The 27,532-nt window shown below is 40.6% G+C and overlaps 1 protein-coding gene across 8 annotated transcripts in view; it reads left to right on the top strand.

Moving 5' to 3' along the window:
* Positions 1–237: 237 nt before the first annotated feature.
* Positions 238–27,532, top strand: part of CTNND2 (catenin delta 2) — a 662,387-nt gene continuing 635,092 nt past the window's right edge. For all 8 annotated transcript variants that reach the window (XM_089516458.1, XM_089516456.1, XM_089516452.1 and 5 more), the window contains exon 1: positions 238–441. In XM_089516458.1, coding sequence (XP_089372584.1) covers positions 405–441 — 37 coding nt within the window. In that variant the 5' untranslated portion in view covers positions 238–404. The remainder of the gene's footprint in view (positions 442–27,532) is intronic.

Below are 27,532 nucleotides of genomic sequence, written 5' to 3'. Positions count from 1 at the left end.
GAGGAGGAGGAGGCGAAGCAGCAGCAGCAGCAGCAGCAGCAGCATCTGTCAGAGGATCTTCTCCAGCGGCGATCTGCACCGCGAGAGGGATTGAGATTGGGATTGAGAGATTGCCGGGGGGGTGGGGTGGGGCGGTGGGGGGCCAGTAAACCAGCCAGACCCAGGCGGGGGCCGACCTCAGCAGCAGTGGTCCTCATCCTTTCGCCTTGAAAGGCAGCAGCATCAGGAGGAAGGAGGAGGAAGAGGACGACGGCGACGAGGACAAGATGCTGCATTTGGGCAAGGTCAGGACCTTGCCCTGAAGCCGGGAGCCGCGGGCCGACGGAGCCGCCTGCCTTTTCCCCGCCTTCCTCCTTTCCTTCTTTCCACCCGCTTTGGAGGATTTGCCTTTTGTTGAGTGGTATATGCTCGGGAAACAGCAAGCGGGGGCCACGGCGCTGGGTGAGTCCGGCCATTGCCAGCAGCACCAGGGAAAAGGAGGAGGAGGAGGAGGAGGCCATGCCCGGGGGGGTGCTTTGCCTTTGCCTTTCTTCTTGCCTTGCTTCTAGGAGGAGGAGGAGGAGGAGGAGGAAGGGCCCGCATTGCAAAGGTCGCCTGGCTTTCCCCTCCCCACCCACCCATCCGCCCCATTCCTATTGAATCGGGTGTGTGCTTGTTTCCTTTTGTCTTTGGATGGAGCATCCCGAAAGGGAGTAGAAAGGAGGTGTTGTTTATTTATTACAAAACGATTTCATTCCGGAGCAAGGCAAGGGGGCTATTCCTGCCGCCTGCCTTTCTCCCTTCGTCTCCTCGTCCATCCCCACCCCCCTTTCCCCCTTCTTCATTCGCCTCCTCGCTCCGTTATGTAGGGCAGCGGAGGAGGAGGAGGAGGCGGCGGCAGCCCTTCGCCTTGCCTGCAAGAAACACCCTCCGTCCGGCAGTGCGAGCTCCTCTCCATCCCTCCATCGATGTCATTCTCATCCAGCATATGATTATTACCTTGTAATCAGGGCACTCGTCAGATCAGTGAAGTCTCATATGATATCTATCTATTATATTATCATCTTGCAATAATACACTCATTAGAGCAGTGGTCTCTGGCATAGATAATATTGCCTTGCAACAATACACTCCTTAGAGTAGTGCAGTCTCCTATTACAGCCTTGCAATAATACACTTATTAGAGCAGTGAAGCCTCGTGTGTGTGTGTGCGCGCATATATATATATATATATATATAAAAATATTACCTTGCAGTAATACACTCATCAGAGGAGTGCAGTCTCATTCATATATATATATATATATATATATATATATATAATATCACAGTGCAACAATATACTTATTAGAGCAGTGAAGCCTCACATGAGTGTGTGTGTGTGTGTGTGTGTGTTTGTGTATAACCTTGCAGTAGTACACCCATTAGAGGAGTGAATATACACACACACACACACACACACACACACACACCATATTATTGCCTAGCAATGATACACCCATTAGTGCAGTGAAGTCATACACACACGCGCGCGCACACATATGGGAGATTTCACTGTTCCAATTAGTGTATTATTGCAAGGTGGTAGATGTGTGTGTGTGTGTGTGTGTGTGTGTAGGCCAGGATGGGGGTGGGGAGGGAAAGCAAAGGAGCTGGTGAGAACTAGACGCCTCCCCCCCCATAGCCTTCTGTGGATGGTGGTGAGATGAGCCTCCTGTGTGAAAAATATAGATCCAACCCACTGGAAGAGAGAGAGGGGGGGGGGCTCCTTCCCTTCTTTCTTCTTTCCTTCCCTCCCTTCCCCTTCCCGGTCTCCTTCTCTTCCTTCTGCTTTAAAGGAAGCTTTAGCCCGTGTAGGTTTCCGATGAATCATCCTCTCCTTCTCGGGCCTGTGCCCCCCCCTCTCTCTTGCTACGAATTTAAACGGAGGTGGGGGGGGGGCTGCTTTGCCTTGCCTCCCTGTCTACGAAAGGGCTTTCTTGATGTTTGGCTGATGCATAATTAATGGCTGAAAGGAAAGATGCCTCTCCTTCAATCCATTCCCCCCCTTCCTTCCTTCCTTCATTCCTTCCTGTCTCTCCCCCCCCTTTTTTTTTCCTTCTTCTTCCTTTCTCCCTTCCTTCCTTTCTTTCTGGAGTGTAATGTGCTCGCATCGATTGCTTCTAACCTGGCCTCTACTGTTGATGAAGCAAGTCGGTGCAGCAGACGAGACAGTCAGTGGCAGGGAGCTTTTGCTGGGAATTGGGGGGGGGGGGGGGGAGAAATCTCTCCCAAAGGGACCTGCTTTAGAAGCAGAGTAAAGCATCTTTACAAAAAATTGGGAAAGAGGGTGCAAGGAAAGAATTGAGGTGTGTATTTCACCACCAGTCTAGTGCTCATCTTGCCCTTTCAAAGTATGCTTCAAATGTTCAGTATTTAAATGCCCTTTCAAAGTATGCTTTAAATGTATTGTTTCACATTTGGCGAAGAAGAGGCGTGGGCAAACTCAGCAGTTCTTACTCTCTGCCCAGGAAACTTTGCAGTAGCTTCCTACATTTCATTAGGGACAAAAAGATTGACAGGCGTGTTATTAACCTGCCAGCTATTAACTTTTACGAACTGCAGTTGAGGGGTATTTACAAACACTTCTAGAAGACTGGTGGACGGTTTCTCTTGGAAAGCGCCTGGGGATGTGCAACTTTTCGACCCCATGGATGGCCTTAGTACATCATACAGAGATACAATGCACCTGACGTCATGCACCATGGTGCAGTTCTAGTTCTTTGCAGAAGACAAACGATTATAGGGATTTCTTGTTTGGAAGGATAATATACGTAACATAATCGGTGACTTGCAACTCTCTCTGTAAGACAGAATGATAATCTCAGAAGACTCAGTTTGTTCTATAGATATGTAGTAGGAATGAAGGCCTACTGTGATACACCATCTACTTTCTATCAGCCCTGTGCAAGGAATGTAGTGGGTGACTGGTTATTTGCAATTGTGAGCCATCGAAGGATATTTTTCCTTGCTTAGAAGATAGGCTAAAGCCTTTATAAAATGTATAAGGCTCCATGCTATGCTTTTTGTCCCCTAAAAGCTTTAGGTGACAGTCCTGAATCTCCATTGTTCACTTGAAAAAAAAAAAGTGGGAGGTTTGTGGTAAACTCTCAAAAGCCTATATAACTGAATGCCTTGGAAATCTGGGACAGCTGTTCTGCTCTTGGCGTGTCTGGGTTCACCTTTCTAGGGCCTTTTGGTCAATATTTGATTCTGCACGGAAAAGGCAGAATATAAATAAATCATATTATATTATTATTATTATATTGCAAATTGAGAGTGAACTTTGCATAGACTGAATACAGTTCATGAGTCTAGTCAGTGGATTGGACCCATTCTGCTCCAAATACAGTTCTTATCTTGACTGCTGCAATACAGAAACATGAGATTCCATCTTGATGGTGTGTCTTCTTGAGGGTGTTTGTGCAGTCGGTTATGTAAGGAGGGTTTGAAAATGAAAAAAGAGGGCTGTGGTGTCTGAACTTGCTCAAGGAAAAACCTCTATAAAGGTTTGGGTAGTCAGTTTAAATTGGGGGGGGGGGCTGCTTGCCTAGTTACATTCCTCTTAGTAGATCATTGTACCTAAAGAAATATATCAAACAACTATGGTATCTGAATTTTTGCATCTCAGATGCTTTCTGTTAGCAAGCAGAAGGCATTTAAAGATGGTTTGATAAACACAAATAATATTCTTTTGAATGTATGAATACTTATTTTTATCCTTATGGCTGGGTTGTGGTATGTATGGCTGCAGAGGATTGAGGTCTGATTTGTACGTAGCTGCATAATTTGTATTCCAAAAACTTGTCTGAATTATGGTAATAATCTTGATCTCTACCAGGAGTGCGTGCATTTATTTATTTATTTATTTATTTATTTATTTTTAAATTCTGCTTTTCTCCTGAAGAAACTCAGAAATGGCTGTAAAGACAAGTTGTTTCTGATAAAAGAAATATGAGTAATATATCTCATTGTACTAGGGAATATGGGCCTGGTTATTTTTACATTGCTTTACATACCTTGTTAAAATGATCGATCTGAAACTGTTAATGAAGGGGAGAGAATTTCCTGTATTGGTTAAATCTGGTACTACACCTTAGATATACTTCCTTTTGAATTTGTGTGTGTGGTTATTGCAGTGTATTATTTGTAAGAAACTCCTCAAGGTTCATTTTAATTAAATATGTACATTTGCAGCAGTGCTAGAAGCAAACATTGCCAAAAACAGAGAGGGGAAATGTGTATATTAAAACACTTCAGAAAAAAATGGCTTAGTTCCCTTCTGCCTTTGAAATTATTCATTTTGAATTATTGAAATGCAGTGACTAAACACATGAGCACTAATTATAAGTAGGAATCTGGGTGTTTGGGGTTTTTCGAAAAAGGTTTTTTAATTATTATTTTTAAAGAGTTAAAGATTTTTAAAAAAACGAAGAACAGGGCAGGCATCTTCTATGCTTTTATGTGTAAATGGTCTTTAATGGCATGTGGCAGGGAGGGGTAACTGTTTCTAAACCTTGTGCTATTTCTGACACAGGAAGGGTGTCCATAATTGTCAGACTCAGTTGTCTGTTAAGACAGAACTGAATGAGTGATAGGTAATGCTAAAATAAATAAGTAAATAAATAAATAAATAAATAAATAAATAAATAAAGGTATACTGACTTCAGTGGGAATGTTTTCAAAGTAGTATGGGGAATCAGGGAATTTGCATTTTTTTTACTTGAAATGGATTGTGATTGAAAATGGGTCATTCTTTTCTATTTTGCCAGTTGTATCTTTCACACCCAGGCAGGATAGGTAAAGGAAGGGGATTGTTCCATTGCAGTTGCAGAAGAAGAGCAAGATAACCTAGACCAGTGGTGGCAAAGCTATGGCACATGTGCCAGATGTGGCACTCAGAGCACTCTTTGTGGGCACATGCACCATCACCGCAGCACAGAGTTTGCCAGAGTTCATTACTAGAAAGCCAGAGAGGTGCAGCACTTTGCAGTAAATAAGTGGGTTTGGGCACTCAGTCTAATTCCATTGGCTCATGTCATGGGAGGCCCCCCCCCCTCCTTTGGCCTGTTCTGCCATTTTGTTTGAAGCTCTGTAGAAGTGTATTTGGGAGGTAGTAACCTGTGCACAGGTCCACAGAGTGGCTGTTGGGATTATTTAAGCCTCTCCTACCTTCCTGCATCCAAATGATACCTGAAGGATACCAAATTTGGTACATCTTCACATATCCATGAATGGGCGGGTTTCTGTAGCAGTTTGATCAGAACCCAGAAAAATCTAAAACTAACACCAAGAAATACCAGGCACCACTGAATATACAATGGAGGGCGTTGAGGGGTGTGTTGTTTTTGTGGGTACCTCTTACACACATATGACAGTGCACTTTCTTTTCAGTTCTTCTCTTCCTCCAACCATACAAGGTTTTTATGTTGTTGCAGTTCCAGTCCCAGTACTATGATGAATGTGTGCATATCCAAATCTGCATGAGCAGTTATAGATCTCCCTTAAAAGTGGCGCTACGTACTGTAGTGTCATTCATCCAGCAGGCCCAGTAGCAAAACACTGTCCTTTTCAATAACATTGTCTCTTAATTTGTTTTTGTTTCTTCTGATTCTCTGTCACTTTCAAGAACATATTTCTTCCCCAAACACTGTATTTCTTTTAGGAGTGAAATTGTTTAGGCCTGAGCTGCCTGTGATGTCTAGTGAATTTCCGTGGGTGTCATGGAAGTGATTGCAATTAGGAAAGAGGAAAATGGAGCAAAAAGGCTTTATTTTCTGCACTCAGATTCTACTGTTCCCCACCTGTGGAAGAAAAATCATTTATTTGTTTTATTTGGGTGCTGACCATAACAAAGAGTTCCCAAATCACACTGAAAGTGTTAGAGAACAAGATATTTCAACAACCCTGGCACAAAAGCAGTTACAGTTGGCCCTCTACATTTGCAGCTTTGACTTTTGCAGGTTTGATTATTTGTGGTTTTGATTAATATGTTCTCTCTAGAAATCTCTAGGTCCTCCAGTGAAACTCTGCTAGAAGTTGACCATAGAGTTGTGTTGGATACCCCAGAGGTTCCTAGAGAAAACACTCCTGTAGGCATTGGTAGGTTCTCTAGCATGAGTCTGTGATCAGCTTCTGGCAGGTGTTGACCATGGACTTGCTCTGGAGGACCTGGAGATTCCTAGAGAGGTAAAAAAGAATAGGTTTTTTTATATGCAGCTTTTCCACATTCACGGGGATCCTTCACCCCTGACCCCAGAGAATGAGGAGGGACCACTGTACAAACTTCCTAAAAGGCAATGCTGAAAATTCAGAATAAATAATAAAGAAGACAGTTTCAACATCTGCCATAGGTAGGAATGGTGCACCTTTAAAAAAACAACAACACTATGTTGAGGGGTACATGAAGAAGTAGATTTATGTTACCTGAAGAATGGAAGAGTTGTAATAAGGCTATCAAGTAGAGATAAGAAGTCTTTAGAATCTTGACTCAGGATGGGCTTGTTCTTTTCTGCTCTTTTCCCAAGATCCACAGCAGTCCAAAATAGTCCTCCCTCCTAAACACGGCCTTGTGCTGCTGTTGGAGAGTAACATCTAGACAGTCATTTGGGTGGCAAATGATGTGATGCCCCTAGTCATCCCCTGGTTGATCTGATTATATTCTGGTGATAGTCATGCTTGTTTGTTACCAGCCTGCACTACCTAGATGTTTGACCTATTTGCCTTTTCCCAGCATGGTGTTCTTAGGAAAGACTCCTGAGTAAACATGCAGCCTCAGACAACACACTTCAGATATTCTACTCTGCATGTGTTGCTCACTACTCATTGAATGCACATTGATGCCATCGCTCCTGCATTGCAGCATTTTGATTGAGCAGTGATGAAGTGTTGGAAGAGCTATGTGTTCCATGCAGCCTGTTCTGTAAGCTAGCCAAATGTCTTCAGGTGCATTAGAGAACACTGTTATATCATAATGTTGAAGTTGCCCAACTGGTTGTCTTCTATATATACATGTTCTTTGCCACAGGCACCAAAAGGTATTGGATTAGCTTGGAGAAGCTAATCAGTTTGGGACTACTAGTCCATGTTCACACTGATGTTAAATCCATTCACCTTACCCAACTTTGAAGGGGGATAAGACGTTTCTTGTCAGTGAAGTTACTCTGAGCTATTTCTGGCTCTTTAGCATCATTACATCATCATTCTTCCACTTACAGTCTAAAAACATATTCCCATCTCTTTGCAAACCCCACACTTAAATAAAATATCACTCGACAGATGAGGTGCTTCTTTAGGTATGCATGAAAATACTAGTTTGTCTCTAATGTGAACAATTCATGCTTTCATTTATTTTGACTGCATGCTAAAGCAACAGATTTTTATTTTAATATAAAATATTAAATATGTTGCAGATGAATATTTTGTAATGATTTCATTGCCAGTGTTTCCTGCTGATTGATAGTCTGGTTGTTTCTGTTTTGAGAACTCAATTACAGTAATAAACTACAAAAATCCATAAAGAACAAAAAGCTGGAAACTGATCTCATCCTGTGCTTTGTTTGCTGCATACTTATCAGAACTATGTATAGCTTTTGAATAAGAAGTACTCAGAGATATGCCTGACTTTTTTTTCTGCCTTTCGAGTGTATAGTACTGTAGATAAAATGCATCCTTGGATCGCTGTATCAAGGTGCCTGTGTACATTGCATATCTACATAATATAACTTATTTCTTTACATAGTTGGGACACTTAATTGTAAATAAACAGATTTTTAAATTGAAATGAATATTTTGAGGTTTAATTCTGACTAAGTATATTACTATGAGTAAATACTAGCACACTCACTACTACTACTCCTCTTCCCATTCCTTTTTAAAACATATTATGCCAGGCTACAATAGAGGTAAATCAAAAGTCAGTGTTTCAGACAGTCCCCACCACAGATGTACCTAAAGTTCAGATGTGACATTTTAGGTATAACTGGGTGTGTGGATGACCTAGTTGCAACATACACTTCATTTCTCTAATTCATATCACACCTCATGCTATTTTTCACATTTCTCAGTTCATTAAATAACATGGCCATTTGCCAAATCAAGAGTTCTTCTCAAGATTGTCAATGTCACCTGGAGCAGAAAATCATTTAGTACATCTAAAAATGAAACATATTTCAGTGTGACTTATATAACCTCTTACATTTCTTTGGAATCTCCTTTCAGGCTTTAAAAAATGATACAAATATAATATGAACCTGAGACCAAACAGTTCCAAAGAGCCAAATGCCCATGTGAGCACTAATTGGCTTGTTAATTTACTTTGGAAATCCTAGCCAGCCTTAACAACATCAGTAGTGCAGTGATCCACCACAGTCTGGCTAGAATCCTGTTGGAGACTTATATTGGTATCAGTCATGTATATTGGTGGAAGCTAATATTTAAGTTATAGTGGTGATAGAAGGGTAGGACAAAAGCTGCCCCCATCAAGAGATATAGCTGCCCCTGCTGGCTCCTGAACAGCTTGAGAGTCATCAAAACAGCTTCAGTTCCTGACAGGGATGCCTTCTGCCATCATCTGCACCATAATCTCAGTACCTTCAGTTTCTTTTCCTCTTCCCCAGCCTCCATGACCAATTTTTCCTCCTTTGGTAAATCAATACTCTCAAACAGGATCATGATCTCTGGCACAAGACTTTCACAGCAGAAGCATTAGTGCCATTTTCTGGAAGGATGAGGTAGTAGATAGCTCTCCCCCTTTCTCTGTAAAGTAAATGAGATGATAAGGCTTTCTTGTAGTAATGCCCTTCAGCACTCTACGATAGGCAAACAGGACGGTCTGTGCATCAGATGATAAATAGACATAAGTCAGATATTAGAAATGGGAATACATAAAATCCTGTTGCAGAACACTCCAGTCTTCTGGACATCCCATCTCTGACCCCAGGACAGCGGTCCTTAAACAGTGGTCCTGGACATTTCTTTCATTTTCTTTGATAAGGCTCATGCCAGTAGTTTATATGGGTGATGCATCACTGCAAGGTTTGTTTGTATTTTTAATTAAAAGTGAGAACTTTCATTTCAGCTAGCTGAAGATCTCTTTTTTTGAGAATAACATCTTTAACAAATTGAAGTTGTATAGTTGGATGTAAACACAACTGAATTCAGTGGAGATTACTTCTAGAACATAAGTTATGCCTGATAAACTTAATGGTGAAATTTTGTTAGTAGTTTTTTCATTTTTAGCTCCTGTTTTTCAAAAGGTGCCACTATGACATTGTTTAGTAAACTTCTCTTATAATGGCTAAACTGGTGCAAATTCATTCATCTAGATTATGATTGACATCTGTAATAAAAGAGAATGTGTGTGTACACTTGTGTGCCATAGATCCAAGATGATGAGACCTGGGAACTTTAAGATTGGCATGGATACCGAGGACCCTGATATCAGGGTAATTTTGTTCTCAAAAATAGATTTGTTTATTTCAAAAGTGGGTTGTAATAAATTTAAAATGTATTGGCATGAAATTGGGAAAAGGATAAATAAGATTCTGAAATCTGGTTGTTATTGTTTTCTACCTAGTGATCTACTAACTCAATATCACCCATGACTCAATGTGGTAGTACAGGCTACAGAAAACATTTCAATTAAATTAACAAATTAAGCCATGAAGTTTGTTCCAAACATTTGTTTTGGGTTGTTTTGGGTCGGGCTACGGAAGACCAAGTTACAGAATCCTTAATTCCCTTTTTAAAATATTCAAATATAAATATAGCAGCTGACTGGGACAATAACACACATACATATAGTGAGAAGATGAGAGTAACAATTCTGCCCTTTTTGTGTTTTATAACTGGGTGACAGCCTTTTATATGTTTTCTAACTACTTTTACCTGGGGAAGAGGATGAGAGTAAAGATTCCCTTTTGTTTACCCAGAAATAAGCCCCTTATGCTATTTGCTTTCAAGTAGGCATGGGTGGGGTTGTAGTGTTAATTGTCTTTTTGAAAAGAAAGTAGCTTTATTTATTTATGGGATTTATATCTGGCCTTTCTCCCAAAATGGAATTAAAGGCGGCTGTGTCAGAAGTGGGAGGCCTTTTACATGTGTTCAGAGCCATGTGTTCTTAAAGTCTGCCTTTGGAAACAAAACTCGGTTTCTTTCTCAGAGGAAAGAGTTCTGGAGAAACAATTATTTAACATTGATCAGTACTATTTTTATATGACATAATTACTTATAATATTCATTATTTTAGTGTTTTGTTTTTTGTTGTTTTTGCATGCTAATCATTTTCCCTACATTAGCTCAATAATTCTTCACAACAACACTTAGTCAAGTCAATGTGATTGTTCCCACTGCCGGTATGATACTTTGTAGGCAGGTCATGTCTCTAGCTACAAAATGTGGCAGGGGACACTAGATGCTGTAGAAAGCACCTGAAGATAATCTAGCTGTGATTGTTGCCTGGAGAAAACCTAGCTTTGAGTGTTGTAACATCTAAACCTTATCCTCTGGCTCATTTCCATTTGGTTTAAGAGGCCAGAACCCTGAGTGGCTGCAGCTATAAAGTGCTCTGGAAGATGTCCAAAGAGCATTTTGCTATGACTCTTGCAAAATGCTTCTCTGTCCAGTCTACCTACACCTGGCCTGGGAGAGAAAAACTGACTTCAACTAAAGCAGCAATTTGCAAGACACAGAAGGCCAAGAGACTGTCAGTAGCCAGGTCTGGAATAGTAAGATTCTAGAAGAGCAACTTGAAAAATAGAAGGTAAACAAAGTGGTAGTGGAAGCATCTGGAGACAGGAAGAGAAAAGACTGCACTATTATATAATCTAGGCTTGAATTATGTTTCTGATCCATAAATTTCACTTGACTCAGTGCCAGGTTCTTGTACAGTGCACCCACATTTTACGCAGGCTCGCCATACGCGGCTTTCAGCATACGCCAGAAGAACTAATGAGGTTCTTACGCTGATTTCCCCTTACTCGGAGGGATCTGGAACAGATCCTCATGTAAGGGGAGGGTGCACTGTACCCACTGTTGTGAAGGGAAATGAAAGAGGAGGTTCAAAAAAATAGTTACCACTATATGAGGAATACCTGATGCGAAGACAGGAGGTATGCTTCCATGGGCACACAGTTCATGATTTTAATTTCTTCAGATAGAGACTTGGGTTGCATCTGTAGAAACAATACTGCTGTAATTACTATGTTTGATCCCGCTGTAACTGCCATGGATCAATGCGATGGAATCCTGGGAATTTGTCATTTGTTGTGGCACCTGTGCTCTTGACAAAGAAGGCTAAAACTATACATTGCAGAATTCTATAACATTGAGCCATGGCAGTTAAAGCGGTGTCAAACTGCATTATTTCTGCAATATAAATTGTACAGTATACTTAAATGCTGACTCATCATTCACCAATTAATTGGGTAGATCTACTCTAGCTGGGACTAACCAATAGAATGCCAGCCAGTGTGGCCAAATTGTACAGCTCCATAATCTATCATGAGGTTATGTCTGTCTGTCTAGGTGCCCATTCGTACTAAACAATTGCAGAGCTATATTCCAGTTTAATTGACATGATTCCATCCTGTGCAATCTGGGATTGTCCATGTAGGGAAGGCATTCAGTATGTTCAGTGAGACAGGTCCTCTAGTGCTTCAATAAACTATAACCCCCAGTATTCCATTGGATGTTAATAGTATATGGCACTATATTTGTATAGTGAGAATAGGCCTTATCATACTAACAAAGTCTATTCTGACTTATGTGAAACCAGGTACTTTCATTAATATCTTATATTTTACAATTTGTTTTATAGTTTAGTGTCCTTGTTTGTTTGTTTGTTTGTTTTTTGGTTTTTTGATATTTGAATAGCAGTACTGCTTGTCTTAGTTTACTGTTAGTAATGTTTATTTATTAATGTATATGGTATACTGTTTAGTGTTTTTATTTTTTAAAGCTCTTTGAGAAGGTATTTATGTCAGTATTGCATCATCCAGCAGATGCATTCTCAAGAGCTCTTCTTGTGGTTCACTAGTGTCATCATAAACATATTCACTTTGTTCCCTCTCCCATTATGCAGGGACTTCATAGTACAGTAGGTTTGGCAGTATCTAGACTAAAAGGTTTCTTGGTCTTTAATTACAGTATGCAAGAGCACTGTAAGTTTTTGCCTTAACTGCAGCATTTTGATGAAGAAATGACACTTGGCATAACTTTGTCAGACAGGTAGTAGAGGTAGACAGAGCCTTCTGGTTTTGGAAGTTTGAAATGCTAGATCTTTAGCAGTCATCCTCTCATTCTCTCAATATTACATTCAAAAACCTATCAATTCAGAAGTAAACTAGAGCAAGCTAAAATATATGATAGAGATTCCCGGTATATGTACAGATATGTGTGTCTAAATTAAAAGGAAATGGCATTTTGTAAAAATATGTCAACATAGTGTGCTGAGCTTACCAAGCACTGAGAGCGGTTGAGGACTTGGGATAGTGAAAGATCTAACAAAAGTGGAAATTGTGCAGATCCCATTTATATTGCTCACATAAAGAATTGTGGCAGCCCTCAGTGGTGTTGATTCCATATCTCATGCAAATGTCAAACACATGGAAGACAATGTACATAGCATGCATGCTTGAGATCATGGTATCTGTCTACCCATAGAAGCTTGTGTGCATAGAGATGGATGTGTTTGAGGTTCTCAAACTGATATATCCATACTAAGATATGGGTGGCAAGACACTGGAAGGAGTCATGATTTAGGGAGGGCCAGGGATGTAGCCTTGCAGCCTCTTCATAATTTTTTTTTTAAAAAATGTCTTTGTCATAATAAAAAATTAATCTAATTAAGGATCAAAGCTAACTTGAAATGCTGAATGGTTGTGCGTCTGTTGAAAATAAAACCAAGAAGAGAAGAGAGATGGGGGCCAGAAAAGATGAAATTACTCTTATGGACAAAGTACATATTACAGTGAATATATTTTGTCCTTCTCCCTTTATGTTTTACTTAAGGCCACCTCTATGGCCTTGTCTTCATGGGCAAAGAGGCCTGTTTTCTCCCTGTTCTGGCATTGTTCTGTTCAGATGATGCATGTCTCAAACTCTGGTTCTTGTGTGAACAATCTGAACAACGTACAGCATGTTCAGCACCAGAATAGGAGTGTAACACCATTAACATGCATTACAATAACTATTACTTTGAGCCCTCCATTTCCATGCCAGGATGGACATATCCACAGCTGTTACACTGAGCTGGGAGTACATGCCTCATTTTCAAACATCTTCAAAATGAAAAGGCTGCTTTTCCTTGCGCATGCCCAAACTGGCAGAGAATCACACGTGCGAATGTATGGCCAAAGGAGCAACCATGCAGTCAGGTGGGAGGTACTTGGTCATGGGATGTGTGTTTGTGTGATGATGTGCATGCATGATGGGAATGCGAAAAAAATTACCCAGCAGCATGGCTTGATGCTACACCATGTGGCCAGGCCCCACGTATTTGGCTCACCTTGGGAGTGGACCATGCAGGCAGCAGGGGTGTGATCCACTGTGGGGAAAAGCAGGGTTGAGCTGCTTTTCCTGTCTGTCTGTTCCAGCCCTTACAGAACAAGAAAAACAAAATCTTAAAGCTCATATGCTTGCTTTGTAAATATTATCCACAAACAAAAATCCACTCAGTTGCAAACAGTGATATTGAAGACCCTGAATATAAAAAATTCATAAAGCACTACTATAAAACAATGGCAAATGCTGCAACCAAAACCAGGCATCCTCGTTCATCCTCAGCTGGCACAGTGCAATTTTGAAAAACAAATTATATCAGAGCTACTATCCTGCCAGCACTTAAGACACAAACACACATACTGGTGATGAATTCTCAGAGTTAAATAAATCATGTTAAAATCATGTGAATGCACAGCAAATACTAATTTAACAACATGAATATATTAAATGACAAACACTAACAATGGAAATCATAAGTATAGAACATTAACCAACCACTAACATAAAACAACAGCAAAGAACAATTACAGCTAAGAACAGATAAAATATAAACTAAAATCCAGTCTGTAAATCAAATATAGCTCTTCTTTTAATTTCTTGTATCCTGTTTTTAGGTGCAGTATTGATCATTTTTTGTTAACAATATGATGTGAACTGTATATCTTAAATTATAGTGAGCCTTGCAGATTGGAGCTCCTGTGGACTGTCCCATCCCCATGTTAGTCAATGGTGGCATGCATATATGGATGCATCAACACAGGTGTGTGTATGTCACTGCCCATTGGGCTTCAGCTCCTGAGTTTTTCTCATTCGCCAGCGGGGTGCAGAACCATACATCCATGGATGGGAAGAGCCCAATGTATTAATGTTTGTTCCTCCAATTTTCAGACTTCCTTCCACAGAACCTAATTTCATTTCCCATACAATATGTTTTGCATACAGAATTAAATGATGGGTAAGTCTGACTCCTTTACCAATTAAACTCTCTAACTCCATAGTCTGTACTAAGAGTGCATCTTGTCCAGATTATAGGTTATACCAGACCACCAAACAAGACATACCCATAACATTTAGAGTGATCCATAGTTTTTAATTATCTACATACACAGTGAAGTCTTGGGTTTAATCTAAGCACAGGTTGATTTTCTGAAATCCTTTGGCATGCTCCATTAGCCAAATATGTTTACAATATGATCTCTAGTGCCTCTTTTTCTGAAGACAGCTATGGCATCAAACAGTTTCCATTTACACAGTAAAAGTCTTCGTTATAAAATCTTGAGCATTACCTTGCTTGTGTGGAAGATAAGTGAAATGGTCTGATGGTTACTATAATTCCTTTCTTGGGGATTATAATGTATATTGAGCATTTCCAGGTGGTGTCTTTGTTCTTCTTCATTGGAAAACTATGGAGATTACCTCACTGCGTTCTGAGAATGGAACACATTTAAGAATACCGCACGTATGTGTTCCAATCGGGTTCTGAGAATGTTCTAAATGTGTTCTACATGTGTTCCAGGAGGGTACAGATTGAACGTGTTCCCAGAGAGCTGTAATGTGATGAGAACGTTCCAACAGAAGTCTGTGCGGTATTCTTATCCGTTCTCAAATCCGTTCTCTCATTCCTCCATCTCCTGATTGGCTGAAAGAATGACAGGCAGGGAGGCAGGCAGGCCAGCGACTGCAGTGAGGGAAGGTGTGTGTGTGTGTGAGCGAGAGAGAGAGAGGCGGGGGGAGAAGGAGGGAGGGAAGGAAGGAAAAAGGGAGGAAAGGTGGGACAAGGAAGAGAAGAGGAAAGCAGGGAAAGAGAGAGAAGGAGAGAGGGAAAGAGGAGACCAGAGCAGAGAGCAAGAGGGAGAGGGTCTGGCTGCTTCTGCGGGGGCCTCTAGTGTCATGTCCAGTTGGGCTCCTGTGCTGTCACAATGCAGGAGGCAGGGATGTCCAGGACCTTCTCCTCCTTCCCTCCAGGAGGGAACCCACAAAAGCTCCTCTGTTTGGAGCACCACACAAAAACAAGCAAACAACTCCCAGAATTCCATAGTAAAGAGCCAGACAAGAGTTAAAGCGGGGAGGGAAGCTCACAACCTGAAGGCACACATTACATGCACACACACAGGAGCAAAAGGGTGTCAAGCTGCCAAAAAGGGGAAATGGGATGACAGCAGAGGACTCTTCTTTTCTAACCGGGTTTAAAGAGCTGCAATGGCTGCCGGGGCTCTGCCCTTGGTCCAGTCCCCTCCCTTTCCCTTCGCTTGAAGGGACCTCTGTGGAGCTCCCTTAAAGCCCAGGCTGCCAAGGAGGGGACTCTGCCCTTGGCCCATCAAGTTACATAGGTTTTATCCTATTTTCTTCAAACATGTGCCAGCATATGAAGCCCCAATGTTTTATAGGGGCTTGCCTTCCTTCCCTCCCAAGAGAATCCTCAGACTCCCTTCGGAGGGAAGACAAGCTGGGGGGTGGGGAGCGCTTGCCTTCCTTCCCTCCCAAGGGAATGTTCGGAGCGAAGACTTCTCAGTGAGGCTGAGAAGCACTCTCTGGGCCAGAGTCCCTAGGCTTACTGAAATTCCCCACCTCCCTTCCCCATAAAAATCAATCCAAAAACTGAGTTTAAAAGGAGCAGAGGCGAGCCCTTTGGGTCTGCATCTGGGAGAGATTTTAAACTCCGTTTTTGGATTGATTCCTATGGGGAAAGAGGGGAGAGAGAGAGATGGCAGGACATCCCCATAGCCAGGCAACCTCTGCCTCCCCAGATGAAGACCCATAGGGCTCTCTGCTCCTTTTAAACTCCGTTTTTGGATTCTTTCCTATGGGGAAAGAGGGGAGAGAGAGAGATGGCAGGACATCCCCATAGCCAAGCAATCTCTGCCTCCCCAGATGAAGACCCATAGGGCTCTCTGCTCCTTTTAAACTCCGTTTTTGGATTGATTCCTATGGGGAAGGGAGGTGAGGGATTTCAGTAAGCCGAGGGACTCAGGAGAGGCGAGCTCCATGCCCCAAGCCTCCCTTTTTCCTCTTTCTTGGGAGCAGCGCCTCTCCCGAGCCATCCAACCACTGAGTGGCGACGTCATCAGTACACAGCCCACAAAACGTAATACAGCAAACCGTTCTGAGAACGGTTTCAAGAAAAAGGAAGTGCTGTGCGGTAAAATGCGTTCCAATCACGTTCTGATCACGTTCTGATCACGTTCCAGTTTACTCAATGCGGTAATATCCGTTCCAGGAACATTCTCATCACGTTATGTGCAGAATGTTCTGAGAACGATATGCGGTAATCTCCTATATGTTTTCCTAATTGTTTAGTTTTTCATGCTTGTTGACAGATTTTTGTTAGACTTAGGATGGATTCTGTATCTATGGCTTGAAACAGTTTGGTATGTTACTTGTTCCTCGTGATTTATTTTTCCTACTTCACTTTTGAAAATTGTAGATTCTTTTTTAAAAGGTTCTTCTTTGAAGTAATCTTTCATTGTTTCATAGCTTTAGTACAGTTCTTGAGGCTATTGCTTCCATCATGGGCTGAATTCCAGTCATCTCTGATTATCAACATCTCCTGTTTTTGGAGTGTGGGCAATTTTTTCCTGAGTACCTGCATATAAAGTTTTGATTTCTTCCTTTTATATCTCTATAGCTGGAACATAATCTTGGATTTTGGTTCTGTTGATAGATTCCCCCCCCCCCCCCCCAGTCTTATTCATATTATTTGATCATAATTTGCATTATAATCCTTGATACTTCTTGATGTGTTTGTATTTTCAGTGATAGCTGATGGGAGGCATGACATTTCAGGTTTCCAGATCTCATGTTTAGGGTCTGGGCCAAAGCAGATTGACTGATCTAAGCAGAAATGTGCCACTATTTGAACGGTTTTATTGGCATCTGAGGTTACATAAGCACAGCAGAAATAAACCAGTTTGACACTACATTAACTGCCATGGCTCAGTGCTATGGAATTCTGGGAATTGTAGTTTTGTGAGACATTTAGCTTTCTCTGTCAGAGCTCTGGTGCCACAACAAAGTACCTTTCCCAGAATCCCATATTATTGGTCCATGGCAGTTATAGTGGTATCAAATTGGATTATTTCTGCAGTTCAGATGCAGCCTGAGTTAAACCTGATGGCCAGTGTTATTTCCTTTTTTTATTATGGCCAGCTGCTTTGAAGACCTGTACTTTTCCCATAAGGTGGAATACAGATATTTTAAATGAATAAATATGATAGGAAATGATATATTTTACAAAGAAAGAAAGGTTCCTTAATGTTAATATGTTCCTCAGTTTTTGAGGTTTGCCTTGTTTAATGAAGCATTATTTTTTATCTGGCAATACACAAAATGCTTGCCTTTTTAGCTGGTGTTAATCTGAGTTTTCAAATTATGAAGGTTTTTCTAAAGGCAATAATTAATATGACACCTAGCACATTCTCTTGTTTGATACCTGCTTTTCTCTGGGTTCCATATTTTAAAAATATTTTCTTTCTATGTAAACTTGCAATAAATACAACACTTAGTATGTTTTTCATACATCTTCAGTGCTCATATGTCTTCCCCCATTATTAATCCTGTAACATTCTCTTTGAGGTTATCTAAATTTAAAAAAATTGGTTTTTACAAAAACAAACATGACTGACAATTGTGTTTAGTGTAGGAAAACCACTCTGGGTCTAAAACAATGTAGCTCCCACCCATAGCAAAATAACCCTGTCACACATAGCTGTTTCCTGAAGGAAGGGGTTGGTCTGGGTATAAAAAAATAAGAGGCAAAGGAATGGCATGAGGAATGCAATCCTCTGAAGTCAAGTGGGGGGTGTTTAAGACCCCCAGATTTCTGGATATTGCCCATCCCTTTGGTGATACTTGTAATAGCTGTGTACCTTTGCACTGTTAAAACAACAACAACAAAAAAATATCATGGTCCTACCACTAGGACCAGCCTACAGAAGAAGAAATTGAGCAATTCTAGCACACATACTTGAAAACAAGTTTTGTTAACATCACCGGAGCTTTCTTCTGCATGAACATATTTAGGACTGTGGTGGCAGAATGCTTCCAGAAGTTGTTCAATTTCACATTGTATGGAAACTAAGAGCCACTTAGAGAGGATTCCATACTTGTTAATTTTTAAAAAGTGTACAAATGTACTGGGTTTTAGTTCTTGATGACAGAAACTGTAGAGCTTTCCTATGTAACATTACTTATGTATTCAAAGAGCCCTTGAGGCATTCTGCCTGTAGTCTGACACATCCAAATGCTATTGGATCAGGTGACAGTTTCTGCCTGTTGCAGCTGGTGGTGTGGCAGAATGATTATTTTATTTTTCCTTCAATCTATTCCCACTTAAGATGTTGCCTTGTACCTATTGTGATCTAAACACATACTAAGAGTCTTGGCTTTTGTGTCCATCTGTTCAACAGAGCAATCTGTTCAACAGAGCAATCTAGTCCACTTTCATTTTCATTTGTCTGTTCTGTAATGGGTAACTAGTTAACAGAAAACTATTGTTTCCAGATTTCCAGATTCCAGAAGGGGTGCATTTTCCTGCTGCCCATTTCATTGTGTCCTCCTTTTGTGCCAGGGACAAAGGAACACAATTTTGACCTTGGATATAGAAATGTTTAAGGCTAACAGTGAGTCATGGAGTTTTGAATTTCAAATACCTGCAGTCATAGATCTGTTCATAATTGAGCATTTGTGATCACTGTGAGTAGGGGGGGGGGGAAGTGCAGCGGGCTCTAGTGCATTTCTCTAGGCATTCTCCTAGAGTAGTGGCTAGCAGCAGGCACAGATGTTGGTTTCTTTACTTATTATTACCAAAATGCAGATGGTCACATTAAGATCAATCACATAAAGACTGTGATCCAGAGAACTGTGCAGTTAGTTCCATGCTCCAAGAGGAGGGTTTAGCCACATTTCCTCAAACAATAGTCCCTTATGCCACATGGCAAGATATTTCTTTTGAAGCTACCTTAATCTTTTATATGAAGGCTCTCAAGTCTACTGTTAAAAGAAGAAAATTGTGTGGTTTTGTTTTTGTTTGTTGTTTTTTCCTGGCTATTTATTAATTTTATTATATGCCAGCCTTTCCTCTGTTAAGGGACAAAGGGTGACTTGAAAGGCCTCTGTAGAATTGGTCTAAAATAGAAGACTTAACTACAGTAGTGAAAGAGAAGTATTCTGAACTGCAGGGGCCTGTAATGTGAACTTCCCCAATTTTGGAATTTCGTTTTCTGAATCTGGATCTGGTTGGTACTCAGGTTTGCTGCTGCTAATGAGCCAACTCTCACCTACCCCAGTCACCAGGTGCCAGATTAATTGGCAGGAGGCTTTGGCTGAGATGAAAGAGCCCTTGTAGGCCTCATACTTACCTGGCCTGAATGCTTTTGACATTGTCTAGTAACAATGCCTCCTGTCCACGTGGATTCTATGACACTCAATTTAAAGTGTTAAACTGAGAGACTAGAAAAATAAAGTGCCAGGAAACTATGGTTCTTAACCGACTAAAAAACATCTAAGATGGATAAGGATGAGACTTCTTATATCTCTAGCAGAGCCTTCCCACCTCAGTTTCCTTCAGAGATCCTGCATTGACTATAGCCATTTCACTGCTACGGCCATTGCATTTGAAGTGTTCATGACAGTGTTTGGTGATTCATGTTAATGGTAGAGGCTTTTAGACCTTTTTTATTCCTGATACCAATGTTGAGAGGTCATTGCGATGCAAACTGAGAATTAGATCAGTGAAATTTGCACTTTATGAGGGAGACTACTTTGTTTTTTCCACTTAGTTCTCAAGTCAGCTGAAGCAAGTTCACTAATCATTTCAACACAGGTGATTTTCCTACTCACCTTGTGGAAGTCCTCTGAAAGCTGTTGGTATAGGTAGGCAAACCAATGTGCTGGTCTCTGGTGTCAGAATGGCTGCTGTTTGGTCATGTTACCTCTCCATCTTCTTTTCTACTGCCATGATTGTATGAAGGGAAGTGTTGCCATCACATGGGGGACACTCCTTGATTTTGCACCTCATGCAGTGGGAGAGTTCAGGCTGCCACTTTGATTATTATGAAGGTAATATTAAAAAATTTAGGGTTTCATATTTTATTTAGAGTGAAGGACATAATCATTCTCTTCATTTGAGAATGTAATAGTGAACTTATATTTGGATGAATGTTCTTATACTGAATAATTTCTGATTTTCCGAATGGATGTGCCTGGTTTTGTATATCTCATAAGCTTTTACTTAGCACATTCCTGAGACAGTGAGAAAAGCTAGGTGAGGCAAAATACATACAAAATCGTGAATCTGGAGGTCACTGGGCTGTGTAGATTATGCACATTTTTTGTGGAGATCATTGCACAGAAATATGTGCTTACTTGTCAAAGAGTGTGAGACCATGTTAATAAGGTGATCCCAGAGGTCTGTCAGTTGTGGCAATCATGTAATAAGCCTTAGGGGACTCTTGAAGCTGTCTGAAATGCTGGCAAAATTGTACAAGAGCCAGAGGCAAAGCAGAGCATCTCCTCCTGTATAATTGCTTTCCAGTGTAAAAGCATTCTTGCATTCCTATCCAAAGCAGAAACATCCTGCCCTTGGATGGATAATTAGAAGAGGAGATATCTGGACACATTAGTGTTGTTTCTAAATCACTGAATGATTTCCAGGATATTTGCAATAGATGAGCATTTCATCTAATGAATCCTATCAATTAAGCTGTTGTTATCAAGAAAACTTGGAAAGAAGTAGATCTCCTCGTGAAAAGGTAAGTGTGTGAGCTCCAGTTGCAAAAACAAATCCTGGTCTCAGTATGTGTTTGAAAGCATCCTTTTCTAAATTTGAGGGGCAGGGAATTAACCATTGTTCCATAGTTCCATTTGGCATCTTAGTGAGCAATAAAGTAATAAAGTATTCGTACGACTAAAATCTGTTCACCCATTTTAGAAAGGGTATCAGTCTTTTAATAGATTACTTTAGGATTTAGAATATGTATCTAATGAAATGAAAACACACAAACTGTCTCATAGGCGGGTTATAGACCACCGCTTTGAGGCGGTCTGCCGCCGCCGCCGTTTGCTCCGTAAGGGAGCTGTCGCAGCCAAACCGCGCGGCTCCGTTACGGAGCAAAAAAGAAGCTCCAAAATGGAGCTTCTTCTTGCAGCGCCCTAATGACGTCGCGAGGCGCCAGGGGCACATTCGCGACGTCATTAGCGCTGCGACACGTTCGGATGCACAGCGTCCGATACATAAAGATGGCGGTGCCCGTATGAACAGGGCGCCGCCATCTTGTACATATTCTATACGTACTAGGGTTAGGGGGGTGCGGAAGCACCGCCCCTTCCTAACCCTAGTACGTATAGAATACGTACTAAATGGCGGTCTGTAACCCGCCATAGTTTTACAGTTTAGTGCAATTATGAGTACTGTAGAATATGATTGGCTCTCTATATCCATGGATTCTGCATTCACAGATTCAACAATCCATGACTTAAAAATATATTTTTAAAAAAAATCCAAAAAGCAAACCTTTTTTGCTATTTTATATCAGGGACATGATATTACTACTCCATTGTATATAATGGGACTTGAATATCCATGGATTTTTGTATCCATGATGGCTCCTGGAACCAAACTGCAGCAGATCCAAGGGCCCACTGTATATATGTTTAAAACAGTGAATTGTTATTTTGTCATCCCTAGAATCATGTAACAGTATTCCTGTACATACAATGGAGCAATAATGGATGTGTTTAGAAAAAGAAAACAAATATATTGTAAAATCATTTACATGGAAGGGAACAGTTTTCGTGGCCTGAAACAGATGGGCAAAAAGTGCAGGCTTTGGGCCACATTGTGCAGCATGGGGTTTATATGTTGCATGCCCCCAAAACTGCATGGAAGCTGCCTAAGTTAGCTCAAACCCAGCTGGAAAAGGAGCAGAAAAAAAACGATCTTGCCTGCGGTTCAGTTGGGACTGTGGCAGAGCCAGCCTCAGAACCACAGCATCCAGTCGCCATGGTCCCAGAGTAATTGGGGCAGGAGTAACCTCTGGCTATTTCTTTTGCCCAGTCTGCATCACCCCCCATTAGAAAATTCTAATATGTATCTTGATTTTCAGATCATATATCCTAAACTTTTTAAAATATATATATAAGCTTTATTGTCCATAACACAACATATATAATAATAGAATATCTTACTAATTATTTCTCTAACTTCATCGTACCCCTTTTCAGCTTTAACTTTCTCAATCCAACAAATATGTCTTAAACTTAAACTGTGGTTTCAGTTTTGTTTTGGTAATAAAAAATTTCAAAAGATACTAATGGAGTAAGCAGGAATGAGAGACATGAAGAGTGCTGTTAGGAATGCAAGGATTTCAATTGCAAGTTAAGAGTATGTGAGATTATAGTTTTACGTTAGTCTTGGGTTATTTTCCTGTTGCATCTTGGCAGAGGAATTTTGGAGAAAGGGTTTCTGCAAGCTGGGTAGCCTAAATCAGTTATTCTTAACACTTTAATCCACTATTGTTCTTTCAGTACACAACATTATTGTTAACCTCCCCATACAGGTGCATTTGTGATATATACATGTGGTACCCAACCTCACTAAAACATTGAGAATCTTGCATCCAGTGCCCACTGACAGTGTTGTGACGTGTCTCATATACTTCTCTGAGAACATTGTTCTCCTTTGGCTGTGTAGGATAAGATAAGCAGGTGTATTACGCATATACGGTGTCAAGGCAATGGGACTGATCTGCCACACTTAGTGATAACAGTAGAATAAACCCTTCCAGCTGATGTAATGAAGTTGCATCTTTAAAGAACCTGTTTTATTATTATCTGAAAGCCACCCTGGGAGAAAATCCTTTTGAGGGATGAGCTATAAATAATTTTAAAAACGATGAATTATATTTCTTTGACATACAGAGAGAGAACACACACACACACACAGTAAGAGAGAGAAAAAGGAAAGTGAATAAAACAGTAGTTTTAGGAAGCACGTTTGGTTTTTTTACCCACCCTATTTCCTCATCCGTGAAATTCCCATCTATTCTAATTAAATGTATTTTAATTACTTTTTCCATTAGGTTCAGAGACAGCTTAATACCTAGTAATGTCTTCAAAATCATTTACTATGGGGCAGAAGAAAATTCTGATATCTATTCCACAGTTTCATTACTTAAAAAGAGCTTCACATCTTAAAACCCAATCAACTTGTACCCCAGTAAAACAAAACCCTGTTGTATTAAATATATCTTAACACTTCTTCAAAGATGTAAAAGGACAATCTTTCATTATCATCAGCATATATCATTAGCTATGAAATTAAAGCTAAATAATTTAAAAGTGGACTGAGAAATGGATCCCTTTGAGCTATTCAAGGTGTCTCAACTACTTCATCTTGCAGAGCTCAGGACTACCCTACACATACAAATGGTGACTTGAAGAAAATAGAAGAGTCTCTTACTCAACTCACTTGGATCCTTCTGACACAAGATGTGCTCTGTGAAGCATCTGCCACTTTAATAGAGTAGAACCTTTCCTCTTCATGCAGTAGCTGGGATGGTTTGGGCATCAGGTAGTTGGAACCAGGATATGCACTTTTTAGGTTGAACTATTAGACTGAAAACTCACATATCATCTAAATTCAGATTTTATTTATTTAGTTAGTTGTAGCATTTGCATTTTTCCTATTCTCCAGTGAGGTTTGGCATATAGCTGTCCTGCCCAGTTTATTTTTAAAACAATCCTATGAGCTAAGTTAGGCAAAGAGGGAGAGTAGGAGAAAGAGAGGTGGTGTCAAAAGTCAATCCACAAGTTTCATGGTTTAGTGAGATTTTCAACCTTGTTATTAGATATAGTCTACATCAGTGGTTCCCAGTATTTGGTCCTCCAGGTGTTTTGGACGTCAGTCCCCAGAAGCCCCAGTCAACTTGGCCAGCAGTTTTGAATTCTTCTAGCTGGAGTCCAAAACATTAGGAGGACCCAAGTTAGGAAAACTTTGCTCTAAATGAACTCATCCACATTCTGAGTAGGCACATCTGCATGAGATAGCAGAGCTTCAGCAGTAATACCAAAGGGGAAAAATGTTCCCAGTAACCTCAAATCACATAGAAACTGATTTGAATAGTGAGATATTAACTCACAGGACTGTACTCATGTGGGTGTGCATGTATAAGGGACAACAAAATGCTGCTCGAGGTAGGAGTCAAAAGATATTTCATAGCATGTAGACACCAAGAAAAGTGAGAACATAACGTGGCAAATATTACCTTTTTCTAGGTGCTGATGAGAGAGTCTCTCACTAAAATAGTCATAATGAAATCAATGAAGCCAAAATGATTAATGTTGAAATCTAACATCTTTGAAGGAATTTTTGGGAGGGGAAAACAAATCATCTGCCTTGAGTGGCTGTGACTAATAACTAGTCTCTGTTTTAAAAAAAAAGGAATGCAAAATATAAGCAGTGGCCCAACAACCCAGCTCCTGCAGTCTTATACTGCTATTTAAGATACAGGGATGCAATCAGAGACTTGTGCCACTGTAATGGAAGTGGCATTTGCTGCTAGACAGCTAAGATAAGCATCTAGCTCAGCCTAAAGATGGGAATCTAGTTTTCTGGCATTAAGCAGCCTTTTGCATGTTTGTTCACTTTTCTAGTTAACCTGGCATGCAGTGCATACATGAGATTGCATTCTGTAAGTAATATAAAAATGGGAGCACTTGTAAGGATAAACACTATAAGAGTGTTTCCAGGCTAAGAGGGAAGAGGAGTGAGTGAGTGATTGAGTGAGTGAGTGAGTGAGTGAAGCCTTATAAATGTTCTGACAAGAGCCCAGTATCAGAAAGTTAAGAGGTGATTACAACATAGTGTATATGAAAGCACTCTTTAATCCAGCAGAGAGATATGGCAAGAGCCAATTGTTAAAGGTGAATAAATTCAAAAGTACAAAAAAGACAAAACATTTTAACACCAAGATTTAATGACAACATACTAACTGAGAGAAATTGTGTGTATCTCTGTATGTCCATATGTTTGTGTGTTTCAGTCCTTCAAGTCTGGCTTGTAACTCTTTCAGGTGCTTAGCTAATACTGGTTGATTGGGTGGGAATACAACATGTTGCAGAGGTAGCTAAATAGTTCAGAAGCAGTTCTGTAGCCACATTTTGTTTATGCTTGTTAATAAAATATCTTTTCTGTGATTAAACCACAGAGTCATGTTGCTACTCCTGTTTCTTCTGCTAAAGGCAGAAGATCTCCTCTCCCCAGTGGAAAAACAACAAGAACTATGTTTAAATTAGGATCTGAGTGGGGGGTCCAGGCATTCTGTCTTGATAGTGATCAGTGTTATTTAACTTCCACTAGGAGTGGGAGTAATTTATGTTATTTGCTTAGAATGGTAAAAGATGCAACTGGTGGGCTGTGAAGGGGACTTGGTAGAACCTTCACCATGACCACCATTTGGCATGTATCTCATTTTGCAACTACAGTATAATTGTTTGAGTCGAACAGACCAGGAGCAGCATGGCATGATATCTCCAACAGCGCCCGTTTTTTCAAGTTCCATTGTCATGACAGCAATAATATCTACCTGCATATTCAGTGATTTCTACTGCAGCCTGTGATTTACAGCTGGTCTTAGATTGGGCTTCCATCTCTCTGAAGACACAAGTGTCCAGTATGGAAGTCTTCCTAGATTTTCTGTTAACTGGGAAAGCTTAGAAAGCAATGGTGGTCAGGAGGAGGATCCCATCTGGAGAGTTTGCATCAGACTTTGCATCAGGTATCTAAGCACTGTTGACATACTGGATGGACTATTGCAATGTACCTTCTGTGTGGTTGTCCTTAGAGATGGGTCTGAATCTTCAGCTGATACAAAGGCCCTGGTCAGTGTGAGGCAGTTTGATCATGTGATAGCTACATCAGCAGCCCTGACAACTGGTGTGTTTCCAAGAACAATTTAAAGACATGGTTTTAATTTTTAAAACCCTAAATGGTATAGGACTAAATTACTTAAAGAACCACCTTTGCTCATCATCGTTCTGCTGTGCTTTGAGAATTAGTAATAAAGGCTGCAGCAACATTAGATTTAACCCATAGTCAGTGTCAAAGAAAGCAGAAGTAATGTTCATTGCCTGTAGTTGCAACAAAGCTCTGTCAGACCAATAGCATTTCCATCATGCTTTGAAAATTGAGCCAAGCTTTATCTTTTCTCCCCTCTAGTACATTGTTCCACAGCTGAGCACTCTTGACTGGGAACACTTTATTTCCTGCAGTCATGAGCTTTGTCTTAGGCTTCATTAGCTGTGCTGTCACCCAAGAGCAAGTTCCTTTCAGATGCTGTTTTTGTTGATAAGTTCCTAACATCTCTTTAACAGCAAATATGGTTTCTCTTTATTAGAAATGTTTGAGAAGTGCCTGAGTGTTTCCTTAAGTGTGCAAATAGTTCTTGAATTGCATATTCAATAAGCAGAAAAGGAATATAAAATGTAGTAAAGCTGCTGGAGTTCATCTTAGGTGGGGAGAACATTCAGAGAAACATCAGGCTATTTCTGGTACCTTAGGGGGAAAAAAGTCTCTTCATAAGAAGTTGTTTCCCCTAGTAATTGTTCGCACCTTTGCAGAGAGGCATCTGCTGTACTTCTGAGAACCTCTGAATTACAGTTGCCCCTCCTAATTCACAGATCTGAGATCCGCAACCTCGAATATCTGCAGTGGGCCAATCTCCACTATTTCCAATGGTGTGTGTGCATGGTGTGCGCACCCAGGGGCACAGCCCATTCAAGTGTATGAGGCTTGAATATGCGCGAGCCTCCATTTTCATGGGGGGGGGGTAGAGAATAATCCCCTGTGAAAATGAAGGGCCAACTGTAGTTATATGTTTAATACAGAATTTAAAAGTACCAGGACTCTTTAGAAGATCCTTGCTGAATGCCTGCTTGGAAATTCTCATTTCTAGGTTATAGAAAGCTATCCACTGCTTCCTTTTAGGGCTATGAGAAAACAAATTGCTGAGATGCT

The sequence above is a fragment of the Sceloporus occidentalis genome, unplaced genomic scaffold (assembly GCF_023333645.1).
Source record: "Sceloporus occidentalis isolate IW3139 unplaced genomic scaffold, rSceOcc1.0.p SCAF_3, whole genome shotgun sequence".
NCBI classification, from domain to species: domain Eukaryota; kingdom Metazoa; phylum Chordata; class Lepidosauria; order Squamata; family Phrynosomatidae; genus Sceloporus; species Sceloporus occidentalis.
Note: the sequence above shows the minus strand (reverse complement) of the source record. Positions and strands in the feature narration are given on the sequence as shown.